Genomic DNA, 24,188 nt, shown 5'->3' on the forward strand with positions numbered 1-24,188 from the left:
GTTTGAAAGTCTTTCGGTACCAAAAACACTACATAAAACATTAATGAAAAATGTGGCCCCCGTTTTAAAAAAGATCCGTTCAATTTCAGAACCGGATGGTATGTTGCTTCCTTGAACAAGGTGCTTTATTTCTTGCTGTTTTGGGTGAAAATGTATGCCTGCAACAGCAGGGTGTTAAGCCTGTGGCAGACTGGACCCTGTTCAGAGGATGGTCTTGTACTCTCAGTCATTAAAACATGATAGGAACTGGGGTAAACTTTGGTCTAACGAGCTTGTTGGATCAAGAAAAAAAGAGAGATCAACAGTGAGAAATATTCACATCATTTCAAACTTTTAATAAAATAAAATAATGTTTCACACTGAATTTAGTTATTTATGAAAATAAAGAATAGAAAGTCAACTTTCTTGTTACACTGTCTTTATTTCAATTAATTTTGAAAATAATGAAGGACTTAGTTAAGTAACTGTTATTAAATAGCTGGCATTTGGAACATAAATAAACACAAGATTTTAATGGATGGTTTTAATTTAAATCACTTTAACCTTTTCATTATTGTATTTCTATTGAAATGCATTGTCTTTGTGGCAACTGATTTTGACAATAATGAAGAATTTAGTAAGATAACTAATTATAAAGTTGGCATTTGGAACATAAATTAACATGAAATTTAGATGGCAGATATTTTTAATTAAAATCATTTTAAAACAGGAAGTTTGTGTTATAGAACCAGAAGTGGTTTCAGGTGGATGGTGACCAAAAAGGTTAAAACAAGAAGTTTGCAATCATAGAACCGAGAGTAGCTTTAGGTGGACTGGGATGAAAAGGGTTAATATTCCTACAAATAAAATAGATATTATAATATTTGTAATATATTCTTCTGTACACTTATTGTTTAATAGCATTCAGAATACGAAATGCAAAAGTTCAACACATTGTGACTTATCAAGCCTATTGAATAGCAGTGGTCTAGTTTATTGCAAATTCATTGTAACCACACCTTTACAATAATAGATTTTGGACTAAACTTCACACCCAATGCTGTTTAAAAAGCTTTGGTCATTTCGATGACTAATAAACAACAGCTGCCGTCACTTAATCTACTCAAGGTAAAAAATGTACTTCATCGATGATGTAACATGTGCTAGTTGAGCTTAGATTTTCTTCATTTGGTTTTAACACATTCTTTAGCTGGGTCAAACGAAACCAATCCCAAAGATACTGCTTTATGGTATTTATGATTGATTTGCCACACAGATGTTGCCACATATAACATTTAGTACATTCCCCTCCATCCCTTTAATTACATATTTACAATGTCTCTGATTCTACATCTGTGCTTAAATTAGTGGTGCATAATTGACTAAAGACTTTGAAATTTCAACCAACACATTCTGCAGGCATGTTTATTGTCTATCCAAGCATTGTTTGCATATATATATATATATATATATATATATATATATATATATATATATATATATATACGTTTTCATGAACATACAAAGGATACATATCATGAGTGTACAACCAAAACAAGTCCATACCAATAAGTTGACTCACTCTTTAAACAAGAAGCTTATAGTCAAGCATGGCAGTTAAGGCTTGTTGTATCTGATATGGGTCAGCATATTGACAAACAATTTACTGATGTAAAACCAAATAAGTAGTAGTCCATATCAAACAAATATATAAGTGTAACTTAAGTTGGTAAAGGAGCTTTCACAAGAATGCTAGCTTCAGTTATTTCTGTAGCACAGCTTCACTGGTGTGAAGTGTCACTGAAATAATACCAAACACATCACCCCAAATACAACAATCATATCCCTAAGCATTTATGCATCCAATATAAGATGTTTGAGGCACGAAGTTCACGTACCAAATAAGTCAATATATTTCAAATGGTAAGTGGTAAGGGTAACACAGTCTTAAGGAATGAACACTAGCATATCCAAAAGACAATAAGTGGAGCTTTTGGCCCCAGATGGTACTTTATATGTATGTGTTATGTTGTGGTTTTCATGGGAGGAAGTGGCTTACTCAAGTTCTGTCTTGAGCAGTACAAACTCTAGCAATACCACTGTGAATAAGTTGTTACTGCAAGTATTGCAGTTTTCCCTCATGAAAGTTATTTTATTCTATTTACCTGAGTCTTTAATCATAAAATTCTCAAATGTCATAAAAACCATCCAGCTATAAAATATTTCTTTCACAAGAAAAACACCAAAAATTTCTTATATATCTCAATAAAAGCAGAGAAATAAACTGGGCATAATGATAGTTGATGTACATAAGAGAGGTGGCTGCCAATGTATGGACAGGATACACAAAGAAATGGTGAGTATTGGGTACCCATACTGAAGCCCTGTTCAGTTGATGACAGTTTGGAAAGATGGCTCATCAACTAGTCATGATGATACGAAATATAGTAAAGGAAAGCTAAATAGGATCATTATTTAATGTCCATTTTCCATGCTGGAATGGGTTGGATGGCTTGACAGGATCTGGCAAGCCATAGGGCTGTGTTGAACCCCATTGTCAGGCTTGGCATGGTTGCTACAGTTAGATGACCTTTATAATGTCAACCACTTTACAATGTAATGGGTATTTTTTTTTTGTGCCAGTTGCCAAGTAAATTGTAAGACTGGAAAAGAACAAGAAAAAGCCTCCTCAACTAAGCGATGGAGGAAAATGGAAAACAAAATAAAATTTAATGCAAAGAAAAATAATTAAAGATTAGGTATATGCTGATTATTAAAACTGACTGCAGAAGGGAACTATTGACCAGACAAAAGTGTTGTTCTATTGGTTTCTCAGTTTTGGATATTTTTATTAAAACAGCTGAAATACTAAGGAAGAGAGAGTTTTTTTTTTTTTAAACAGGTTATATAATGCCCCAAAAGCAACAAAATAAATTGCCTAACAAGGTCCAAACCACGAGTCTGGTAGCACCCACTCTACAATGTTATGAAGAAACAAGAACATCATCTACTACTTGTGCCCAGTTAAGCCACTGAAATAACATACTCATATACTGACAGGACAGCAAAACCGAAGTAATGTACTCTGACCATCACACTTCATTTTATATAAATAACCACGTCAGAGTTTGTAGTGTGGCCACAAATTTGACTAGAGCAGAGTTTATAAAAAAATTTCAATAAACTCATTTGTTGTAAAGGGTGGATGGGTCTTGCCTTGTGTTTAAGAGTTAGGGAGGTAGAAAAAAATGCAGGCAACTAAATATAGGTGGAAGGAATACTTTTAAAACTTTCTACAACATACAGCAATGCCACAATGTCTATCTTGAAGAAGAATGATAATTGTGAATAAACAATGACACACTTTGCACGTCTTTCTCAATAAATAGTTACCTCTGTGACTTTAGAGATATCGGAATGTTGCCATTTTTATTAAGAAATGTGCTTGATAAGCTGTATCAAACTTTAAACAATGCATAACAACTTGGAATTTAACAACAAAAATTCCATTCAGATGTTAGGAAAAATTTGATGGAACATTGTTACCCACTTTGAGAAAAATATTTGCCACCAATTTTTGAATTAGATAAAACTTACATCAAATTAAATCAGTTGTTTAATTAATTTGTTATCGTTGCTGCTGCTATTAAGTCTATAGAATATTGGAATTGTTGCAACAACTTTAATACATACAATATGTGTGTTTGAGTGAGTGCTATAGCTCCTGAGAAAGACATGTTTTAGCTAAATGAACAAGCTTACTTAAGACCAACCAAAATAATGCTCAGTATGGATAATTTTATAGAAATAACAATTTCCTCCAGGAAATGAACCTCAAAGTAGATAAAAGCAGGTTTACACAAATTCTCTTCTCCAGTAAAAGGTGATGGTAAAGTGAGAATTATAGCAAGAAGTACCTGTGTAAGTAAGTACATTTACAGTAGGGTGTTATCAACTATGTTTACAGTAACCAAGAAAGAATTTATATAACTGATTGCACAGGAGAGAAAAGAGGCAGGATGATAGGAGGAAAGAGGAGGAGACTGCAAGAAGGGGGTGAGGGAAGAGTCAGAGGGAAAGAGTCTCTGAAATTTGTACAGATTACATTTGTAATCTGTACAAAGTGTTCAAGATAGAATCTTTAGGGGTGCAAGATTTGGAGAAAGAATCTGGTTAAAATGGAAAGGATAGGTAGTTTGGTTGGTGTAGAAAGCATGGACAGGTAGTAACAGAAGGATCAGAATAGGGAAGATAGTGTAATAAGTGAGGAAAGAACAGAGGGATAATGATAATGTATCATGGGAAGCAGGACTAGACAGGCAGCATTAACCTGGTCACATGGTCTGTGCAGGAACTATTAAGTATTTGGGTGTACACTTTGCAGGTTTTGTCAGTCTCCTCGGAGGAAGCTTTTTGGATAGTTTTACAATAGAGATCTTTGGTTTTATCAAGTCAAATATATTCTTGTAAATGGGAAATTGTCAAGCTGTATCACCCAGACCATACATGGCAATAACAACAGCTTTTACTCCAGTTTGCTATTGGAGAGACGTAGAGGCTAGATCTACTAATAGCCGCTAGATTCTAAAAACATATACTGAATTCAGAATGAGGGTTTCTATGTCCTTATGCACAATAGCTAAATAGCTGCTTACCCAATGCTGGGTTAATCTGTCCTATGACACATCCTGTTTTCAACTACTGTGTTTCTAGCAACCGCTCTCATTAGGTTAGCAATTCAGGAGAATAACAATTACAGGATTATCTCAACTACTATATCTGTTCACCTGAATAGCTACTTTCCTCATCACTTTCACCAGTCTCATTATCCAAACTGCTCTCAGTGCCAGTGTAATTGTAAAGTCCTCATCCAGATGAAATGCTGGGTTCATCACATACTAGCTTCATTGCAAAATCGCCTTTTCTTCTTTTTTTTATTTTATTAAAAACAGATATAAGCTACAGCTATGGGGGACACTATTAACAATGAGTCATAGACACACTTGACAACAAACCTGCAACACGTTCAGGTGTCTGATTTTTATTTTATTTTATTTTTCTATGCATGTTGTTCGTTACTACTTTTAGCGGGAATCCAGCAGGGACGACATTTAAACTATTTCTGCCATAGCAGGAACACCACATGACACAGGGTTAATAAACTGAAACCACAAAAGTGACTCAAGTGCATGGCACTTACCAAAGTTTACTCAAACTTTTCAGACATTATATAGTGTAAATAATAATAATAATGGTTTCACAATTTGGCACAAGGCCAGCAATTTCAGGGGTGGGAGTAAGTCAATAACATTGTCCCCAGTGTTCAACTGGTACTTATTTTATTGACCCTGAAATGATGAAAGGCAAAGTTAACCTCAGAATGTAGAGATGGACAAAATGCTGCCACCCGGCATACTAACAATTCTACCAGCTCACTGCAATAATAATGATAATGATAATAATAATAATCCTTTCTACTAAAGGCACAAGGCCTGAAATTTGTGGGAGGAAGGTAGTCAATTACACTGACCTCAGTATTCAACTGATACTTATTTCACTGACCCCAAAAGGCTAAAAAGGCAAAGTTGACCTGAGTGAAATTTGTACTCAAAACATAAAGAACCACCACTAAGCATTTTGTCCAGTGTAGTAATAATTCTGCTAGCTCACCACACACACACACACACACACACACACACACACACACACACACACACAGAGTAGCTATTGTAAATTAGAGCCTTTAACTTGAGACAAAGACAGACAAGTTAGCATTTTGAATGCACCACCTGCTGCGTTCTGTAAAGTAGTATCTAAATTATGAACTGTGAGTAGTAGCAGGAGTGAGAAATTTCAGTTAAAATTATAGGTAAGTGGGATGGTGAAACAAGTAAAGTGAAGTATCAACGGTTATATCTCATGCAAATATTTTAAAGTCTTTTTTGAAAAGGTGCAACATCTGCTGAACATGGCACGTGCATGGATGCACAGATAATTTCAAGGCTATACTATTAGCCAGCAGACAACCCAGTGTCTATGTCAGGGATGATACAGGTGAGTGAGTAGCTAAAGCTCAGCCAACACACTGAACAAATGAATTTGTGTATGTGTGTGTGTGAGCTTATATAGACGAGGCATGCTTTTACTGATAGCTCTAATTAAGCTGACTTATTGAAAGTAGATCAACAAATAAGTGGCGAGGAGGAGCATCTGATAATGGCAAAGATATTACAAAAAGAAAGCTGCAGTGAATGTAAAACAGTCATCACTGACACTGAAATACTATTAGTTTATTACACAGAGATTAGAGCCAACAGTGTGACAGTTCATTAAAACTGCTTGCACAAGACAGGTACTTAATCCTAATATCATGAATAATCAAATGAAAGGAGAAAGAGAGAAAGAGGGGTAGTGTATGTATAGTGGGAGACATGGGGGTAGTGTAAGTGAGTAACATTGTACATTTGAATCCATCTCCCACAAGACAGACAACAATAAAGTCACGTGTCTGACTTCTCTTTTAACATCGTTTATTTGTACTAATGAAACACACTGATAAATACAGAGAGTAATGACAGCTACTAAGTACATTACAAATATAGAGATATAATCAAACTATGAACCTGAAATTAAGACAGATTTGAACTACTAGATATTCACTAATCAAGGTTCAAATCCAGCTGAGGTTGATTATTTCTCTCATCTATCATCAATGTTTCTCATCATTTATTTCTTAGTCCATGACTTGAGCAAACAAGCACCACATAGAATTGTGACAACTACTCAGTTTTAGAAGACACAGGGCAATAGAAGGATCAGAATAGGGAAGACAGTGTAATAAGTGAGGAAAGGACAGAGGGGTAATGATAATGTACCATGGGAAGCAGGACTAGACAGGCAGCATTAACTTGGTCACATGGTCTGTGCAGGAACTATTAAGTATTTGGGTGTACACTTTGCAGGTACTATGATAAAATGCACCCAGTACACTCTGTAAAGGGGTTGTTAACTGAGTAGAGTTGACATAGGGTTGTTAGGAACTTAGTCTTGTGGAAGACATGATAAACTCTCTCTTGGTACCATGAGAAAATGCACCCAGTACACACTATAAAGTAGTTGGTGATAGAAAGGGCATCCAGCCATGGGAACCAAACCTAAAATGAACGGTGTGAGCAGGACATGGTTCTGCCCAAACTATGTAAGAAGGTAGTAACTTCAAATAAGAATTGACTTGGACTGGGATGACTTATCCAACCCATGCTAGCATAGAAATGCAAACAAAAATTATAATCTCTTTATTTTTATATAATGTGGCCAACACCAGTGCCACATAACTGGTAACTGTGCTGGTGGTATGTAAAAAGCACCCATTACACTCTTGGAGTGGTTGGCATTAAGAAGGGCATAGCTGTAGAAACCATGCCAAATCAAGTTGGAACCTGGAGCAGCTCCCCAGCTTACTCATTTCAGTCAAACCATCTAACCCATGCCAGCATAGAAAGCAGATGCTAAATGATGATGATGATTGCAACCAAGCTATTCCTTAATGTTTCTGACAGGCCAATCACCAATCAACTACATTTCTGGCAGTGAGAGCAACAAGGGAGTGCGTGTGTGTGTAGCATGACGTAAAAGAAATAGTGCATGGGATTTCCTATGTAAAGCATCAGTTTTCAATTTTCTTGCTGTTGTTTACATTATTCACACACACGTATACATCATAATGGTATCATTTTAAGTTTGCTTTCCATGCTGTCATGGTTTGGATGGACCATCACGGAGCAAGTCAATTTTTATTTGAAGTTTCTGCCTTAGTAAGAAGACCACATTGTACTCATAAATATATAATGGACTTCCAGAGTTGTAGTTTATCAAATTTTATTTACAAAGTAATGGTCAATCTGAAGCTACAGTTTAACCCTTCAGTGTTTATTCCAGTCATATGTGGCCGAAATATTCTACCTATTTTATGTTCAAACTGACCAAATCCAGCCTTTCACTCATATTCTACAATGTCATTCTAAAAATATACAAACACACCATTGAAATCTCAAAGCTACAAGATAATCCTTGATTAATTTAAAACAATGTGAATATATAAGCAATATATTTGATAAAGAAATCTGAATGTCAAAGGGTTAAGTAATTTGTCTGAGGTGACACACAGTGGGATAAAACCTGAAACCATGCAAGTGAAAAACTTCTTAACTAAACAACTTTACCTGTATTTTTGTTGTCAATAAAATGTACACTTATAGTAATATACTAGGATCACCCATACCAAGAGTACCTATTCCTCTTCATATTTTGGAGGAATGTAAACCCCAGTATTTCTGTAAAGTGGCTGGTAACAGGAAGGGTTATCAGCTGTAAAACCCATTGTCAGAAACATGTTATAATTAACAAACAACCCAGTCTTCTTCCTCACTGTTTGTGCCAGATGACAGGGAATTACATTATGTAGGGAGATGCTGAAGCCCTTCCAGCTTAGGCCAGCACAGTAAAACTATATACAAATATACTTATTCAATATCAAAAGAAATGTCTCTCCAAGCAGTAGGTAAATAAGTATTTGTGTATTTAAAAGTTAGGTGGTAATGGCATTATATAGAACAATTTTAGCATGACATACGATATTCCTTCATTTAAAAAGATCGGGAGTTTCCTAACTCAGTCAAAAATCATTATATAAACATGATTAAAGAATTAGTGAACATATTAACATCCTCATAACTTAAACAATTAAAATTACTTTGAACACTTCAAAAAAAAAAAAAAAAAATTGTTAGTTAGAAGGGGAACATTCATATTTCACTCAAATTTATTAACACATAAAAAACCCCCCAAAAAACCATATACTAACAATATAAACTTACAAATATTAAATGAATGCATATTTTCAAATGCAAAATATATATTATGAGATACTTAAGACTAAATTAATGAGCCTAATAAAAACACACGCCTACATACACAGTGTGAATTTATACCTAGATTTATAGAGGAACTAACTACACATACAAGTATTTCTACCAAAACATTTCACAAGAAAATTTTCCATTGAAATATACTTACTCCAGTTGTCCAAGTAATTTTCATTCAAAAGAAGGTATGTTTGCCAGATGGCACTAACCTTAAATCAATACAATCCCACGATGAAACAGGCAATGTGTTGCTTTTTCAAAATGATTTGGTAAATAAAACATTGATTATACTTTTCCTTTTAAAAGTTTTTTTAAGCGGTTAACTTCTTTTTTCACACAAAAAGGAATAAGAATTTGCAAAAAGGTAACCTCATAATACTGTTGATTTTCCTCCTTTCTATGAAGTTATATTTAGTAAGTATATATATCTTTTAGAAAGAAGGAAAAAAAAGAAACTATTTCATGTTGAAATGTAGTATTTATCTTCTCCCCACCTTTGATTACAGTTTCATTATCACTCAATGAAGAGTAAAGAGAGATTAAAATAAATGAGATATAGAGGTGAAGTTCACAATCCTGTAATATCTAGTAACCTATATAAAAAGTGTATGTTGTGTGTGTGTGAATGATATCTCACGACAACAAAGTGACAATGACTCGATACAAAGGAAACATATTTGTATTCAATGGTAATAATTACCATGAAAAGAATTTTCTTTTTCTTGAATTTTTTCCTGTTTTCCTTCTCATTTCAAATTTCATTCATTTCCCTACTTTCAATCTCATTTGAGAATCTTTCGAAATTTGTAAAACTCAAGATACTTTTTCACTAGGGAATATTATATATAATGTATATTGTATCTAATTAAATTATATATTCAATCAATTCTGAATTAGATGTGAAATTCATTTCAGGAAAAGTATGCGAAGTGACGTAAAGACTTTTTGAAAGTAAATTATTTTGAAATCTGAAATACATTCATATATGTACTATAATAGAAAGTAGTAGAAATGAAGTGTTTACAGAAGCTTATCGGCAGCTGAATACCTCCAGAGAAACAATAACCATGTGAGTGGAGTATATTACAGCCAGAAGATAGCAGCCAAAGTAATTACAATTGGAGGTGATGATAATCTGTTAATTCCATAAGTTATTAACATGAAACACTTACCTATCCTCTCACTAAAACAAATCTAACAAAAAAGATCTCAGCTGTTGAATAGATTTCAGAGAGGACTGGAGAAAGAGGGTTTATTTGTTGCCTAAGCCATATATTGTTGTAAAGCTTTTAAGACCAGACAAATTAAAAAAGATAGATTTTCCGCATTGTACAGGGTGTCCACAAAGTATGGGTACATGACGTAAATAAAACCATGACATAAACAATTAAATATAAGAAATAATAATTTCTTAAAATATGTGTTAATCCCCATGTACCCAGACTTTGTGGACACCCTGTATAATCAGTCTACACACACACACACACACACACATTAAGAAATATTTTTTAAGAATCTTTCTAACGAATTCAAATGAATTGGCATAAAGTGTATGCACGTAAATAGCTACCTTAAAAAATTAATTTCCAGTATTTTCATACTAATATCAGTTACAATGTAAAGCCATCACATGTGTGTGTGTGTGTGTGTGTGTGTGTGTGTGTGTACTTCTAGCAACAAATTTAGTAAAATTGATTTGACTTTATATGAAATTCTTATTGGAAAACCTTTTACCAATATCTGTAACAAAAGCAAGTTTTCCCACCCACCAAATTAAGAAAACCGATTGCAAAAATATGGTTACAACCTCAACAGTTGATCTCTTATCCTGCTTTTCCAGTGGACAGTGAAAACTTTGAAAATTTTCCATAGTTACATACAACTGTAAGTATATATTCACTCAAGGGAAGTACAATGAACATCATTAATTTGGTTAAAATGAAGCAATGCTCAGGTTACAGAGTTCTTGTAGTTTACAGTACTTTTAAGCAATATCGGCTGCAATAAAATAGAGTAATGATCTAATGTAATACAGACGGATGACTAAACTGTTGACGTGCTAGCAAGCAGACTTAGCAACATATGTTTAGGATCACACCTGTTGGATTTTACTGTCCTTTGCAAAAGAATATTCAATGTATTGAAAAAAAAAATTAATAGAACAAGCTGACTAAAATAAAAAATATAAAACAACTAGGATTTGAATGAAAAATATAAAACAACTATTAAATGAATAAAAGAAAAACAAAAAGGAAAGAAATTTAGTTATAAATAAAATTTTGTATTTTAGATTTCACAAATTTACTGATACTCATTACATATTAAGACTTTTTGTGAAGGGAGATAACTGCTATCACAGAGTACTCTCCCTTATATAAGAAAACTCCGTAAAGACGTTAAATTATTTCCTATAGTTATATTTTGATACTATATTCTATTCACATCTTTCTTTTCATGAAATAGATATTATTGTGCCCACAAAATTTTGTAGTAGAGCTATTAAAATAAAAAAAAAATATAGAAGACATTCTTATACTTGGTATAAAAATTTTTTTTTTTCCAAAGTATATTTGGAAAACCTCTCAATTCACACTATGGTCTAGGTATAAATTATTATTTTGCTTTATGCCTTACCTAAGTACAAGACCGCATATTTTGGGGAAAAGAAACAGACGATTAAAAAAGACCACGAAGAAATATTAACAGCATTACCAATTCTACCCTTATAGTAATGACGATTTCTCAGATTGGCACAAAATTAAGAAGGGAGGAACAGTCGATTGAACTCAGAACAAACACTGAAAAGTATCATGTTTGACACTAACAGTTTGGCCAATCCATCACTGAATAAAGAATAATTTCTAACATAAGCACAAAATTACAAATGTAGAGGAGGATGGTAGTCAATTAACTTAACAGTCAGTACATGACTGGTACTGTATTTTATTGATTCTGGAAGGATGAAAAATGAAGATGACCTAATAGGTATTTTGCCTGATGCTGTAACGATTCAACCAGTTCACCATGTGATAATGATAATAATAATCCTTTCTATTATAGTCACAAGGCCTGGAATTTTTTGAAGGGGGAAGTTGATTACATTGGCCCCAGTGCTTAATTGGTACTTATTTTATTAACCCTGGATGGATAAAAGGTAATGCTGACCTCAATGGAATGTGAACTCAGAACGTAAGCCAGAAGAAATGCTGCTAAGCATTGTGTCTGGCACAGTAACAATTCTGCCAGCTTGTTGCTTTAATAATAAACCTTTCTGCTAGAGGCACAAGGCCTGAAATTTGGGGGAAGTGAGCAAGTCAATTACATCAACCCCAGAGCTTCACTGGTATTTATTTTATTGAACTCCCAAAAGAGGAAAGGCAAAGTTGCCCTCAGTGGGATATGAGCTCAGCATGTAAAGAAAAATATCACTAAACATTTTATCTGACATGCTAACAGCTCTACCATTTTATCACGATAAAAATCCTTTCTATTATAGGCACAAGGCCTGAAATTTATAGGGGAAGAAGAAGTCGATTTACATCAACTCTAGTGCTTAACTGGTACTTATTTTATTGACTCTGAAAGGATGAAAGTCAAAGTCAACCTCAGCAGAACATGAACTCAACATAAAGCCAGCAGAAATGCTAAGATTTTGCCTGACTTGCTAATGATTCTGCCAGCTTGCCATCTATATAGTAATAATGGTTTCAAATTTTGCCACAAGGGCAGTATTGAACCCATTACTCAACTAGTACTTATTTTATTGACCCTGAAAAGATGAAAGGCAAAGTCAACCTTGGCGGAATTTGAACTCAGAACATAAAGATGGATGAAATACTGCTAGGCATTTTGCACAGGGTGCTAATGATTTTGCGAGCCTGCCAATATAATAATAAAGAAACAACAAAAGAAATTTCATAAAAAAGTAAACTGGAATTAATACACACATACTCTTACACACTTTTAGGCAATGTTGCACACATGCCAGTACACCTGATGGTGCAGTAGAAGGTCATATGAACCTTATGTGAGTTGTTTATTTCTCTAATTGTTAATAATGATTTTTTAATTTACCACAAAACATGAGATATGAAAGGGGGCATTACAAAGACAAATCCCACAAAAATATATAAATGGATGGGGTTTACACATAATTAGTTGTTATAAAAAAAACAAAACAAATAGAGAGAACTAATATATTCTAAAAGCATGAAATAAAAAGCTTGAATGTGGAGGAGGGGACAAGTATCTAAGGCCAATCAAGGAACTCTACAGATTCGGGGTTACTCAGACTACAAAGGGATAATGCTTTCTCCCACTTCTGGGCCAGAGAGGCATTCTGAGAGTCAGTCCTTGCCACTCTTATCCCCCCCCCCCCCGCTCCCCAAGTGGAATATGAAGTTGATGGAGGTTGGCTGAAGAAGGAAACATCTGTTCTCAACCCCTTTCGATGCAAACATCATGAATTCTCTTTTAACATAGCCACCAGACAGAGGAAAACTTCTTGCTCTTCCAAGCCAAAGAAATACATAAACAAATCTTTATGATGGACTCTGCTAATAGTCTGTTCGACATAATTCCACAACTCAGCAATGCTCAGATACCGAATAGGAAGAGTTTTATCAATCTTTACTCAGACCAAGATGCATGCACAGTACAAAATCCTCCTGGATATACCAATTTATTAGTAGCTTAAGTTTGTGCAGGCAATTAGAAATTAACATTAGAAATTAACAATTAGAAATTAACAATTAGAAATTAACATCAAGGTTTTGGAGTTTGAATTAAGAATATATCAACTTGTGACACGGGACGATGGCAATTGTTTATCACAAAATTTGCTGCCATTAAGAAATAAGAATAATTATAATGATTATGACTATAGACACAAGTAAAAGTTTTAGGGAGGACACTATTGTGTACACTTGATCTAAACAACAGCCTAATTCACCTCTGAATTACACACATAACATCTTGAAAAAAGAAAAGTGAACTGGCCACGATTGGAATGTTGTTATTTTATAAAAGCCAAAAAGAAGCTACGTACTCGACGCATTTTCTGCCAGCAGTAAAAATGCGGAAATGAAAATATTCCACTGAAAAACAAACGTAGCAGTAGCTAAACTAGTTGCACAAAATTTCAAAGGAAAAGGAAAATTAAAGAGTTATTTCCCTTCGATTAAATGCACAGCAACGTGTCAATGCATTTGACAGAATATGGCATGAAATGTAATAGTCATTATTAGCAAAACAATCAACTGGGGTTATACAAAAGATTAGTAAAAACGTGTGCATGTGTGTTCGGGAAATTGAGGGGAAACAAGGGAGATAATTTCGATAAGATCAGTTAATGTCTATTTAAAATTTTTTTTTTTTAAAGTGTAACAAAGAAAGGATCTATAATTAATGATAGTTGTTAGTATTAAATGCCTTTCATGGGTGCATTAATATCTTAAGTGATGTGAAATGCATTCATTCTAGAAATGAAAATTCGCATTTCGTATTCAATTCGGAATGAAGATGAGCGTTACTAAATTACCAACCGTATTAGTAACATCAAACAGTGTTGAGATGAATAGTTTAATACTACTTGGCAATAAGGGAACCTGTATGTAGTCCTATGATATGCGAGAAACAGCAGCAATTTTCATTTCAAATCAAACTACACCATCTTAGATAATTCATCTCTTTTCTACCAAACTGAACTACAGTCTATGATAAATAATTGTAGAAGAAATTAACATTTCACTGTGCAAACAATCTGCTGCTGTGAAACTCTGTATTAACCCTGATTGAACAAACTTATGATTCCTAAGCTTGAATGCATTGAAGCCCTGAATATCCCATCTTTCTAGAGGAGATCTATACATTCGATCATCGGAATCTTAGGCTAATTCAATCAGGGCTCTAGAGCAGCACAGCAGCGGATTGTTTGCACAATGAAATGCTAATTTCTTCTACAATTATTTATTATAGAGACAGCAGTCCAATTTAGTAGAGATGAGGTTATAAGTTGGTTTAAATACATTGTAGTATATTATCATACCTTTTTTCAGAAAGTATTCTGCAAAATTTATAAAGAAAACAATGGATCACCAAATACAAATTTACTTGAGGAAATACTATAGGACATACTCATAGAAGTCACCACTGACCACCCAAATTCTTTGATACACACTAGTTGGTTCCTAACATTTCCTATGGCCCTCACCCTAAGAAATGTTTAATGTTTGCACCACCTACAAATATCACACATAAAAACTTTAAAAAATATTGACTTATGAATGAACAGCATACAGTACATCATCATCGTTTAACGTTCGTTTTCCATGCTAGCATGGGTTGGACGATTTGACTGAGGACTGACAAACCAGATGGCTACACCAGGCTCCAATCTGATCTGGCAGAGTTTCAACAGCTGGATTCCCTTACCAATACCAACCACTCTGAGAGTGTAGTGGGTGCTTTTTACGTGCCATCGGCATGAGGGCCAGTCAGGTGGTACTGGCAATGGGTGAATAAACTTAACAAATATAAACTTGTGACTCGCGTAAAAAGCTAATGTAAATTGAGTAATTAGAAACAAAAAACTCTAAACAGTGAAATCAATCTCTTTTGGAAACAAAATTCAATGAATTCTTTGCTTCTTATTCGTGACTATCAAGATATGAATCTTTCTTGCTAATTGAGGTCTGCCTGTGGATTTAGGTAATTCACACAAGTGTGTCATTACAAGTGGAATAACATGGAGACAATTTTTGGTTATAATTTTGGTCAATTTTTGGTCATAATCAAAAAGGGTTAAATCTACATATGTAGAATTAATGAAGTTCTTTGTGTGCTTAGAACATATCTAACTCTCTTTATCACACTCCCGAAAGGCCATTTCACATCACTAGAGGGTGCAGGCACCCAGGCTGGAAACCCTGGTATAAACCAGATTATGCATCACTGATATGTAAAATTGTAAATGACTATCCTAGAACTTTTAAGAGAAGGCGTCTCCTGGAAAAGCAATAAATCTCACTCACATATACCATTTCTAGTTGATACCTATTACAGATAGCTCTGTGAACTGAAACAATGCAGAATAAAGTGCTCTGCTTATAAACAACAAAATATTTGCATTAAATTTAATCTTACAACCTACCAGCAGGCAGTCTTAATGGCACAGCTGTTACACTTAGCATTAGAAACTGCATCAACCTAGTAACAAACAATGGCCACAGCATATCACCTAATCTTGGCCTGTATTTTAGTGAAACTCATAAATGTCATCTTGGTCAACTGACAGCCATGCCACTTTGAACACATGCGCTAAAAGACCACTTCCCCAAGCACGGCTTACATTTTCTCCTCTCTGACAAATATACATTCTCACACACTAAGCTACTGGTATTCAGCATAACAGCTGTTGACAAGTAACTTTTGTGACATCAATATGGAAATAAGTACGATCCATTAAAAGTGAATATTGTGGTTGGCTTTACGTAGGAAACCACATGCAACTTGAACAAATTTCCAGCACCCAGTTAACCAACCCACATACTTATAATAGCTCTAATGTGAATTGAATTATGAAACGGGACATCAAATGGAATGCCTTACAATTTGTACTAATTCCTAGAGAAGCATGATAATGATAATCTTTTTTACTATAGGTGCAGATGTAGCTGTGTGTGGTAAGAAGTTTGCTTTCCAGCCACATGGTTCCATGTTTCAGTTCCACTGTGTGGCACTTCGGGCAAGTGTCTTCTACTATAGAGCCTCGGGCCAACCAAAGCCTTGTGAGTGGATTTGATAGACAGAAACTGAAAGAAGCCTGTTGTGTATTTGTGTGTGTGTGTGTGTGTGTGTGCGTGTGTGTCCCACCACTGTTTGACAACCAATGCTGGTGTTTACGCCCCTGTAACCTAGCAGTTTGGCAAAAAAAAACTGACAGAATAAGCACCAGGTTTAAGAAAAAAAGTAGGCACAAGGGTCAGTTTCTCCGACTAAAAATTCAATTGTGTCCCAACATGGCTGCAGTCTAATGACAGACAAGTAAAAGACAAAAGATATAGGCACAAAGCATGAAATTTTGGTGGAGGGAGCTGATTGAGGACATCAACCCCAATACCTGACCAGTGCTTATTTCATCAACCCCAAAATGATGAAAGGCAAAGTCAACCTTGGTGGAATTTGAACTCAAAATGTAAAGACAGATGAAAAGCTGCTAAATAATTTTGTCTGCCATGTTAATGATTCTGTCAGCTCACTGCCTTCATGATGATGATAATAATCATAATCATCATCATCATCATCATCGTCATCGTTTAACATCCGCTTTCCATGCTAGCATGGGTTGGACGGTTCGACTAGGGTCTGAGAAGCCAGGAGGCTGCACCAGGCTCCAATCTGATCTGGCAGTGTTTCTACAGCTGGATGCCCTTCCTAACGCCAACCACTCAGAGAGTGTAATAATAATAATAATGGTTCCCCCTTTAGGCACAAGGCTAGCAATTTTTGAGGGGAGGAAATTAGTTGGTTACACTGACATCAGTACCTGGCTGGTACTTTATGAAAGCCAGAGGAATGAAAGACAAAGTTGATGCTGTCTGGATTTGAACTCAAATTCAGAGTAAGACAGATGTAACAAATGTGAAGTTTTTAATGAGTAATAAGAATAGTGAAGTAATTTCAAGAAACTCATTATGGGGGCATAAATCCCATTTACCAAGAATTTACTATTTCTCTCACCAATATACTCTTTCTCTTTCTCTCTTTTACTTGTTTCAGTCATTTGACTGTGGCCATGCTGGAGCACTGCCTTTTAGTCAAGCAAATTGACCCCAGGACTTATTCTTTGGAAGCCTAGTACTTATTCTATTGGTTTCTTTTGCTGAACCGCTAAGTTACGGGGATGTAAACACACCACCATCAGTTGTCAAACGATGCTGGGGGCACAAACACAGACACACACATACATATATACGATGGGCTTCTTTCAGTTTCCGTCTAGCAAATCCACTCACAAGACTTTGGTCGGCCCGAAGCTATAGTAGAAGACACTTGCCCAAGGTGTCATGCAGTGGGAATGAACCCAGAACCATGTGGTTGGTAAGCAAGCTGCTTACCACACAGCCACTCCTGCACCTATAAAGATCAATAATCCATAAGTTCAAAATCTTGAATGAAAAACACAACATCAGTGATATTATTTTGTTATTCTCATCATGGAGTAATGCAGTAAGCCAGTCATTAGCCTAAACCTATAACCAACAACACACTATTTCACCCATCTGTTATATAAAATAAATAAATAAAGCCAACCAAAAGTTTGTTGTCTCATATCCTATTACTGTGTTGTGTTGTATCCTGGAAAATAAGTTTACTTCTCAATTGAAGTATACGTGAGCTATAAATAGTAATGAATGGAAAATTTAAGCTTGCTGATAACGTATTTTGAGGCAGTGGAAAGAGAGTACAGGGAATTTATAACTGACATATATTCCATAAGTAGTACCAAAATTACTGCTAGAAGCCAAAGCCTTTTCTTTCCTGGGAGAGAGATGGGGAGGAATGTTTTTCAACAGTAAAACCTCAACTTCATATTTTACTTTATAAGTTAGTCAGATGAGAGGCATGACCTTTTGACCTCTTGCAGGCCCACTGAGACTTATGAAATCAATGTGGTGACTTTCATCTATTAAGTTAACATCTGTAGGAATGGAGAGAAAAATCTGCAGGGAGGAAATTGTAAAGGACTGCAGCTCTGTCAAGGAAGGCTTGTGTAATGTGTTTAAACATAAGATCTAAAATGAATGACACAGCATGAATGATAACAGCCATGGTCACCAACAACCAGGCTGCAGACTAGTACTGGGCCATGAATCATTTGGTAATTTGGTACTAGACTACACGGAAGGAATAAATTCTTTTAAGTTATTCTTTCTATTTTACTGGTTATCCCAGTCTGCAGGGTACTTTTGTATTATCTATGTAAGAATTAAAATATATTTTATGCAATTTAATACATTTTGTTTGGCACATGATTCCTTGGTCCATAGAAAAATTGCTCTGCATGAAATGGTTCTGTAGTTCAAAAAAGAAAAAAACGGTTGGGAACTGCTGATGATAGGAGACAAGATAAATAAGACTTCATGAAGTGGACATTTGCAACTACCTAGTTTAGAGATTTTTTTCAATAATGATAGACAGAAAAACCAGCACATCTGTGAACTTATGGTCATAGTTTGATGGTGAGTGAATTTTTGCTAGTAAGATGGCGCACAGGCATGGCTATGTAGATACAGAGCTCAGTTTGTAACTATGAGGTTTCAAGTTCTAACTCAGTGTATCACACCATGAGCATCTTTTGCTATAGCCACAGACTGACCAATATCTTCTAAGTAGAATTTATAGAGGGACACTATAGAAGTGCGTGTGTATTTAGACAGACAGACAAATGTGTATGTAAGTGTGTGTATGCAGGTCTATGAAAATGTTCACATTTTGTATCATCTCATGAAACGAACTGTCTTTATACTGATACAGGAGTATTCCTTGTCAACAAAAATTGTGCTATAGCCCTGCCTTTTCAAAGATACTGGGGAATAAAATATCCTTTCTTGTAAAACAAAGTTTAGTGACATATAGGGCATCCACCTGTACAATAAATAATAACTCAGTAATAAGTATCTGTCCAACCTATACTCACAAAAAAAAAAGAAAAAAGAAAAAAAAAGTAACATGAATGAATAAAAGAACCTTCATTTGAATGCAGTCTTTGAAATTTGAATATGTGGCAAGAATACCATCCCAGTACTCCAATATGGGCTGCACTTAAAATTATGTACAGATTTAGCATCTGATGAGGTTTGAAGTATTTTCTTGCTCAGAAAAGGAAACCTAGCCCTTAGGATGCAGGTTGGAGTGGTTCAACAGGAAACATCTGATCCAGGCGATAAGAAACAATGGAGCATAAAGGCTGGCAAACAATGCATTTAAAAAAAAAAAACATGTGATGAAAGATCTTTGCTCAGATTAATTTCAATATCTCATTTAGACATTTGCCATGGTAAATTGAAGATGATGAGGTAATAAAAAATTAATACTTGGCTTACTAGATATGGCATATATATTTACCCATTATTTATTTTATCATAAAATATAAAGCTTTAGGTTTCGGGGAATGAAAGTTTACAGGTTGATTATTATAGTTATTGACAGTATTTTACATATATTTACAATTCAAAATGGCCACCCTTTGCTTTCATCATAGGTCTTAACTGTTTCTCAACTGAAGTGCAAAACTTCTTTACTAGCCTCTTTGTTCAAATTGAGCCATGCTGTCTTAAGAGCTTCTTTCAGATCTGGCACACTTTTCAACAAGTCCGTTTGGCCTGCATGAAGCCTTGATGTTATTTATGGATTTTGTGATATAGCCCACATTTAATGCATCACATACTTAAGTGAGCCACAGTTGAAAGAAGCTTTTAAGATGTTATGGTCCAATTTGAACAAAGAGGTGAAGAAGAAGTCATGCACTTCAGTTGAGAAAAGGTGAAGAGCTATACTGAAAGCAAAGGGTGGCCATTTTGAATTGTAAATATATGCAAAATACTGTCAGTAAATATAACTATCAACCTCTAAAAACTTACTTTAACAAAACCCTAAAACTTTTTACTTTATGATAAGCTGAATAATGAGAAAATACATATGCCACACCTGGAACACTTTAAGGCTGAAAAAGATTTATTAAAGCAAAAAGGGACTCACCATTAAGCATTGTCTTCCAATCTTGTACACCCTTTGATGGTGAGATTGCTTGCTCAATTTTCTGCCACTGAGCATTTAATAGCTGTAGTCGTACATAAACATCTCCTTTTAAAGCAGGATATCGCTTGAGTAACTGGCGAGCATAGTCATTTAATAACTTGTGGCGAGGGGATCTTTGTAACAGCTCTTCATGGTAGGTCTGTTGATAAAATCGAAATGATAAAATTAGATGATGATAAATATTTCTAACTTTGCTACAAGACTACAATTTTATGGGAGCAGAATAATTAGTTACATCATTTTCAAAAGAATGAGAGTCAAAGTCAATTTCAACGGGATTCTTAGATGGTAAAGTGAAAGTAATGAAAACATCAAGGCATTTAATTTAGCATTTCTGTATCACCATTATCATCATCATCATCATCATCATCGTTTAACGTCCGCTTTCCATGCTAGCATGGGTTGGACGATTTGACTGAGGACTGGTGAAACCGGATGGCAACACCAGGCTCCAGTCTAATTTGGCAGAGTTTCTACAGCTGGATGCCCTTCCTGACGCCAACCACTCAGAGAGTGTAGTGGGTGCTTTTACGTGTCACCCGCACGAAAACGGCCACGCTCGAAATGGTGTCTTTTATGTGCCACCCGCACAAGCCAGTCCAGGGGCACTGGCAACGATCTCGCTCGAAAATCCTACGGGAGCCAGTCAGGCGGTACTGGCAACGGCCACGCTCAAAATGGTGCATCTCATGTGCCACCCGCACAAGAACCAGTCCAGGGGCACTGGCAACGATCTTACTTGGCTTGCCGGGTCTTCTCACGCACAGCACATTTCCAAAGGTCTCGGTCAGTAGTCATCGCCTCGGTGAGGCCCAATGTACGAAGGTCTTGCCTCACCACCTCAGCCCAGGTCTTCCTGGGCCTACCTCTTCCACGGGTTCCCCTCAACTGTTAGGGTGTGGCACTTTTTCACGCAGCTATCCTCATCCATTCTCACCACATGTCCATACCAGCGCAATCGTCTCTCTTGCACGCCACAACTGATGCTTCTAATGTTCAGCTTTTCTCTCAAGATACTTACACTCTGACGGGTATTCACATTGACATTACACATCCAACGGAGCATACTGGCTTCATTCCTTGCGAGCTTACGTATGTCCTCAGCAGTTACAGCCCATGTTTCACTGCCATGTAGCATGGCTGTTCGTACGCATGCGTCATACAGTCTGCCTTTTACTCTGAGTGAGAGTCCCTTTGTCGCCAGCAGGGGTGAGAGCTCTCTAAACTTTGCCCAGGCTATTCTTATTCTAGCAGCTACACTTTCAGCGCACCCACCCCCACTACTAACTTGGTCGCCCAGATAGCGGAAGCTATCGACTACCTCTAGTTTTTCACCCTGGAATGAGATAGAAGTTGTTTCCTGTTTGTTTACAGTCTTTATTGCACCTGAACATCTGCCACAAACAAAAACTAACTTGCTAGTTAACCTGCCTTTGATGTTGCTGCACCTCTTATGTGTCCATAGCTTGCACCTGGTACATCTTATAGAGTTACTACCTACTCCTTTTCTACATACTGAGCAGGGCCATCTACCTGAAGGGGTTTGTGTTTTATCTACCTTCCTACTTATTAGGATTTTGGTTTTAGCTAGGTTGACTCTAAGGCCCTTCAGTTCAAGACCTTGCTTCCACACCTGAAACTTCTCTAGTTCTGATAGTGACTCCGCAATTAGGGCAAGGTCATCAGCATAGAGGAGCTCCCAGGGGCAACCTGTCTTGAACTCCTCTGTGATTGCCTGGAGGACTATGATAAATAAGAGGGGGCTGAGGACGGAACCTTGGTGAACCCCTACCTCTACCCGGAATTCATTGCTGTACTCATTTCCAACCCTCACCTTACTGGCAGCATCTCTGTACATGGCTCGCACAGCTCTCACTAACCATTCTTCTATCCCAAGTTTCCTCATTGACCACCAGATAAGGGATCGGGGGACCCTGTCAAAGGCTTTCTCCATGTCAACGAAAGCCAGGTACAGAGGTTTATCCTTAGCTAGGTATTTCTCCTGCAACTGTCTCACTAGAAATAAGGCATCAGTAGTGCTTTTACCTGGCACGAACCCAAACTGCATCTCATCTAAATTGATTCGCTCCCTAATTAGTTGGGCTATGACCCTCTCTGTAACTTTCATAACCTGATCTAACAGCTTGATGCCTCTGTAATTATTTGTATCTAAAGCGTCACCTTTACCTTTGTAGCAGTTGACTATGATGCTGCTACACCAGTCATTGGGTATGACTCCCTCGTGTATCACCTGGTTCGTAATACGGGTGTCTAGGCTATAGCCAACACTGCCAGATATTTTGAGCATCTCTGCAGTGATTCCTGATGGGCCGGGGGCTTTCCCGGTCTTCATACTCTTAATTGCTTTATCTACCCTGGTACTATCAACTCGGATAGCTGGTCCCTCTATTGGGTCGACATACGGCAGGCTCTCTTTCTCCCCTTAATAGTATTGATAATAATTCTTTCTGCTTTAGGTATAAGGCCAGAATTTCGAGAGGAATTAGTTACAGATCCAAGTAATCGACATACTATATTTATCAGTCCCAATGAGATTTGAACTCAGAACATGAAGATCTAAAACAAATACTGCAAGATATTTTGTCTGATTTTCAAATAACTCTGCCAACCTACAACCTTTGTAAATGTTTCTAATACAGGCACAAGGCCTCACATTTGTGGGTGGGGTGATAGCTGGTTACATTGACTTGTACTTTATAATATCAAACCTAGGTGGGATAAATGGCAAAACTGACAATGGCAGGATTTGAACTTTGGGTACAACTAAATACTACAAGGAATTTTATCTGTTTTTTTTACTCATGCTGCAATCTGGCACTCTTTGAATAATATAATAAATAATAATATAATTACTTCTAATTTAGGCTCAGGAACAGTAATTTTGAGTAGAAGGGTAAGATGATTAAAATGACCCCAGTATTTAGATATTACTTTATTTTTCTGATCCCAGAAGGATAAAAAAGGTAAAGTTGACCTCAGCAGGATTTGAGTTGAATATAAGAGCCAGAAGAAATTGTCTGATCTTCTAAGGGTTCTGCTAAGCCACCACCCTTACCAATTCACTTTGATGAACTCTCCTGTCTAAGATGATGCATAAGTGTTCAGCTTTAGCTAAACGACCTGCACAAATGATTTATTTATAGTGATCAAATGTATGTGCTGTACATTAGTTCACTCCCTCCATCAAATCAATGTTGCCTGAACAGGTGCACAGGGTACCACACATCAGGTATTGAAGTGATCACAGAGCAACATGAGAGGAAGAGTTTTGCTCAAGAACCCAGTCAAGGAATTGAAGTCATGATCTCACAATCGTGAGTGTAACACCCTAACCACTAAGCCATGCATCCTCACATACCAATCCACAATAATATTAATGATAATAATATAAAAGTAAGAATAAGAACACCAGCTCCTACAACACTTCCTGTAGAGTAATAGATG

General features: G+C 36.1%; 1 protein-coding gene across 3 annotated transcripts in view; it reads right to left on the reverse strand.

The window, feature by feature from the left end:
* Window positions 1-24,188, reverse strand: part of LOC106877836 (uncharacterized) — a 205,274-nt gene that overhangs the window by 103,625 nt on the left and 77,461 nt on the right. For all 3 annotated transcript variants that reach the window (XM_014926867.3, XM_014926868.3, XM_089349771.1), the window contains one exon: window positions 20,664-20,862. In XM_014926867.3, coding sequence (XP_014782353.1) covers window positions 20,664-20,862 — 199 coding nt within the window. The remainder of the gene's footprint in view (window positions 1-20,663; window positions 20,863-24,188) is intronic.

Source organism: Octopus bimaculoides, chromosome 3 (genome assembly GCF_046866305.1).
Source record: "Octopus bimaculoides isolate indiv1 chromosome 3, ASM4686630v1, whole genome shotgun sequence".
NCBI lineage: Eukaryota > Metazoa > Mollusca > Cephalopoda > Octopoda > Octopodidae > Octopus > Octopus bimaculoides.